The sequence below is a fragment of the Loa loa genome (genome assembly GCF_000183805.2).
Source record: "Loa loa unplaced genomic scaffold supercont3.600, whole genome shotgun sequence".
In the NCBI taxonomy this organism is placed as follows: Eukaryota; Metazoa; Nematoda; class Chromadorea; order Rhabditida; family Onchocercidae; genus Loa; species Loa loa.
In genome coordinates, this window is record NW_018108780.1 from 8787 (window position 1) to 13016 (window position 4230).

Genomic DNA, 4230 nt, shown 5'->3' on the forward strand with positions numbered 1-4230 from the left:
AAAAAAAAAAAAAAAAAAAATGAATTTAATAAAACCCACGGTTTAATTAAAATTAACTATTGACATGCATTCATGAAAACTTCCTTAATAACTCAAAAGATAGCTAAAGTATCACCTTCTTTTTTCCTCTCTCTTTGATGTTGAAACAAAAAACATGCATACTTCTATCAACATTATCAATTATCACAAGAAATTATCATTCTGCACCAATGATTCAAATCTATTATTTGATTACCAAATAAATTCAGATTATTAGCAAACTTATCACATTCAAATTTCAAATGTTGAGTTTATCCCTAACAATACATATCATATTTACTGAAAATTTTATTTCTACTCCTGCAATTTCTTACAAATCACTTCTCCCTCATTTTCCCATCCTTATAAGTAACTAAAAAATAGTCCTATGACTGGAAATTATTTTATCATTTTCATATATAAGTCTTCTGTTCCCAATTTTCTAAATCTTGATCTCTCCATTCATCTTTCATTCTCGTTTACACTTCTCAACAGCATTCTCGCCAAAATGATCACGAACAAATAAATCCGCTTGTTATTTATATGCAATTATTCTCTTGTATCTTTGATATCTCTCCAATTTTACGACAACATTCTCGTATACTAATCATTAAGTAATTTAGTAATGCAGTAAAAATCCCAATCTTTTCAGGATATTTATGCCTCATTACGCATATCAAATAGTGCCGTAACATATCTGAAAGTATATAACTTCGATTCATTACAGACAAAATCTTCTAAAAATTTTTCATCAATAATTGGATGTTATTATGAAGCAGTTTCATGTATTAGGATGCTTGATGAGACTGAATTAATATTTTGCAACATTGATTTCACTGAATATTTCACTCCAGATTATTGGAAATGCATAAGAATGGAATAAGAAGATGAAAATTAATGAATAAGAATCATCCTTAAGAGTTGAACTTCTCAAAAGTTACAACTATCTATTATTAACGTTTTAACTGTTTTGAAATTACAAACCAAACCCAAATAAAAATGATATCAAATTACTTTTAAAAGTATTTTCAAAAGTTGCAGTGAATGAGTTTTGATTAAGTGTTCCCTAAAGAGGCATAAATTTTAGGGAGAAATTACTTTGGCAGTAATTTCGAAGTAGTAAATTTTCGTAGAACAATTATTTGTGAAATGACCAAATTACGAACTCAAAATAATTACTTTCAAAAAAATGATCGTTTTTTTCTTCCTCTTTCCTAGCAGGTTGTAGTGGAAGAAAAAAAAAAAAGTGTCCATAAAGTGTTTGCAATACTGTCACTGTGAAATAGATTTTACTGCTCATTTTGAGGCTAATTTATTTAAAATTGGCATAAATAATTTCACTAAATTATATAGTCCCAACAGTGAATTATTGGGCATTTTGTTAAGGTGAAATTACAAAAATAAACAGAAATGACTTTTTAGAAGGTTAACAAAATTTTATGTCAAACTTGACAGGTTTAATGGAATTTAAAAGATCGATTAAATTGATCAACTTAATGTTAGCAATACAAAAATCAAACCAAAATATTCAGCAAACAAATCTGGCCTCTGTGGTCTGGATTCAAGGACAATAAAAGTAATACTAGTATATCATCCCGCGATATCGTAAATAAGACGAATATTTAAAAATGAAAATATTCTTCTGCATGCTACTACAATGACCCCACTTATTTCATCCTTCCTCAATATCATTTCGGAAATGAAATGGAGTGGATGTAGAACGAAATGAAGTCCTAAGCGACTAGGCGGTAAAGGAAAACGATGTGATGACAAATATAGCGCATAATGATAGCTAATATTAGCTCAGAATAGAAAGACAATGAACTGAAGTGAAGTTGAACTTCTGAACATTGCCTTAATGCATAAAGTAAAATGGAATCCTTCGAAATGAGATAAGAATGTGAAAAATTTTGAGAAAGGCAAATGTAGAGATATCGTACATACATAATATAACATATGATATGATATGATACGATATGATAACTGGCAACAGAGAACTACTGCAATGTTGTTCAGTTTGTAACGTACAAAATTCGCCAATTTCTTCACTCGTCTACTTGTCATTCCATTTTTACCCTCTCTTTTCCCATTCATCGTCTACATTTCCGTCTATTTCCCTACTCCGCCTACATATACTCCCTCTTTCCTCTTGTCCCTCGACTGTACACCCGATTGGAACAATCATCCAGAACGACAATTTGATACTGCAGCCTTGATACGTCTCCAATACCATTAACGAGAGCCCTGGGAGAGAGGAACAGAGGTAAGCGAAAAGAGGAAACGGGAGAAGGACTGGAAAAGGGACAAGAGGGGAAGAACAAATGAATGGAGATTTTAAAGATGAAATAGGAATTCAGGTTCATTAACTGTACTATACCCTATATCCCATTATGTTCTAAGCTTATTCATTTTCTGTTGTTAAGTTATCACTGATAATTGTTGATAACGATCATAGTGATTATATGATAAAGACTGGTGCAAGCAATGATGAATAACAATGATAATTGATGATAATCACTGGTTACGACGAGTCATGATCTAACCGATCATAGTGATGATAATGACGAAGATACGGTGATAATAATGATAATGATAGTAACGACTGATATGGACATGCTCGAATGGGATCTATAATACAGTGCAATATCCCTGCCACAAAAATAAGTAGTGATTGTCGTAAAAAAAAAAAGAAATGAAAGAGGGAAAGAGATATCGTAAATGATAGAAAGTAAAAACAGATATTATTTACAATAGAATATTTCGAAATTTTTTCAAATATAAAGAGACAAGGAATTAGAAGCATAGAGCCCAAAAATATTATGACAGTTGAGAAGATAATCAGATAGATATGATACATACCGGGAGATAACCGAAAATGAAGAAAAGGGACATGCACGGGATTCCTTGTTAAACTACCACTGATCAGCATCACCGATAACGCGCACTGATTCAAACACTAAACTGTCAACTCTGATCGCTCAGAGAGTGAATCGTTGATTCTGATAATGGTCACACCCACACCACCACATATCTACTCGTGTTATTTACTCCATTTTGTAGTTTTACAAAGACCCATATGATACCGAAGTACCAACGTCGCGAAATTTTGACGTCGTAATGCTGACAACCCATAATGTCATAGTGACCAAATAACCGGTAAGTTTGAAAAATACAACTTAAGGTAACTAGGGCAAACATTATTTATCTCGATCATCACGTAACATCCAGCATGCAATCCTGGAAAAATCATTTTTCAGAAACTGACACAATAACAACAACAATAATAACAACAACAACAACAACAATCCAGTAATCGTCTATAATGAAATGAAGCAAACGACATTTAATGATTGGAGAGCGAAGAAATTCAAACCTAACTGGTTTCTGTCTAAAATCCCGTAAATGAATAAACCCGAAAATGTTAGAAAAGCAAGCAATGAGATGAAAATCCTTCTTATCGATATTCGATTTTTCCGTAAAGTGAGAGATGACTGAAATCGCACATAGCAACTGCATAGCATCAACAGCAAAATTACGAATATTTCGGAAGAATGATGTAATCATCAAATGACCGGCATGAACCACCACTTCCTCCCTTTTCGCCTCAATAACTCTTTCCATGGATCGATATTTCCTCATGCATCAAACAAATACCTGTTTTTCAAAATTTTTGCCTGTTACATGAAACGAAATTATGTAACTAAATGGGATGAAGCTACCGCCAGAAATATATCCCTCCGGAGGTATACCAATATTTTAATACCTATCATATCGTAGCCGAATTGAAACAATACCTACATTAGGAAAAAAAAAAAACAACAAATTACACAGCAATACATTATTATTATCATCATAGTTTAATTAGCACAATTGTATGTTATGAATTATCAGTAAATGTATAAATGATGATTTATTATAAAATCAATAGATAAATTAATTCATAAATTTGCTCCATTCTTCTTTAATGAATATATCTTTCTTATCTCAATTATCAATTATTATTAATAACAACTATACGGTACTGTTTATTATTCACTTATTACATTCATACTTTACAATTCATTACTAGGTAAAAATATCATTTGAAAAAAATAAATAAATAAATAAAAACATTATAAGTATTACGGATGAGATGACCAGGAAATCGAAAAAAAAGAAAACAACGAAAGTTCTGGTTGTTTATGTAGCGATAACGAAACGAATGAAATGTGT

General features: G+C 31.4%; 1 protein-coding gene across 1 annotated transcript; it reads right to left on the reverse strand.

Annotated features, from left to right (window-relative positions):
• Positions 1-2144: 2144 nt before the first annotated feature.
• LOAG_13133 (hypothetical protein) lies at positions 2145-3158 on the reverse strand (the record flags this gene model as incomplete). The annotated part of the gene is made up of 4 exons (XM_003148644.1): positions 2145-2262; positions 2562-2646; positions 2878-2974; positions 3102-3158. 4 exons carry the CDS (start codon positions 3156-3158, stop codon positions 2145-2147), a joined length of 357 nt encoding a protein of 118 aa, XP_003148692.1.
• Positions 3159-4230: the final 1072 nt, after the last annotated feature.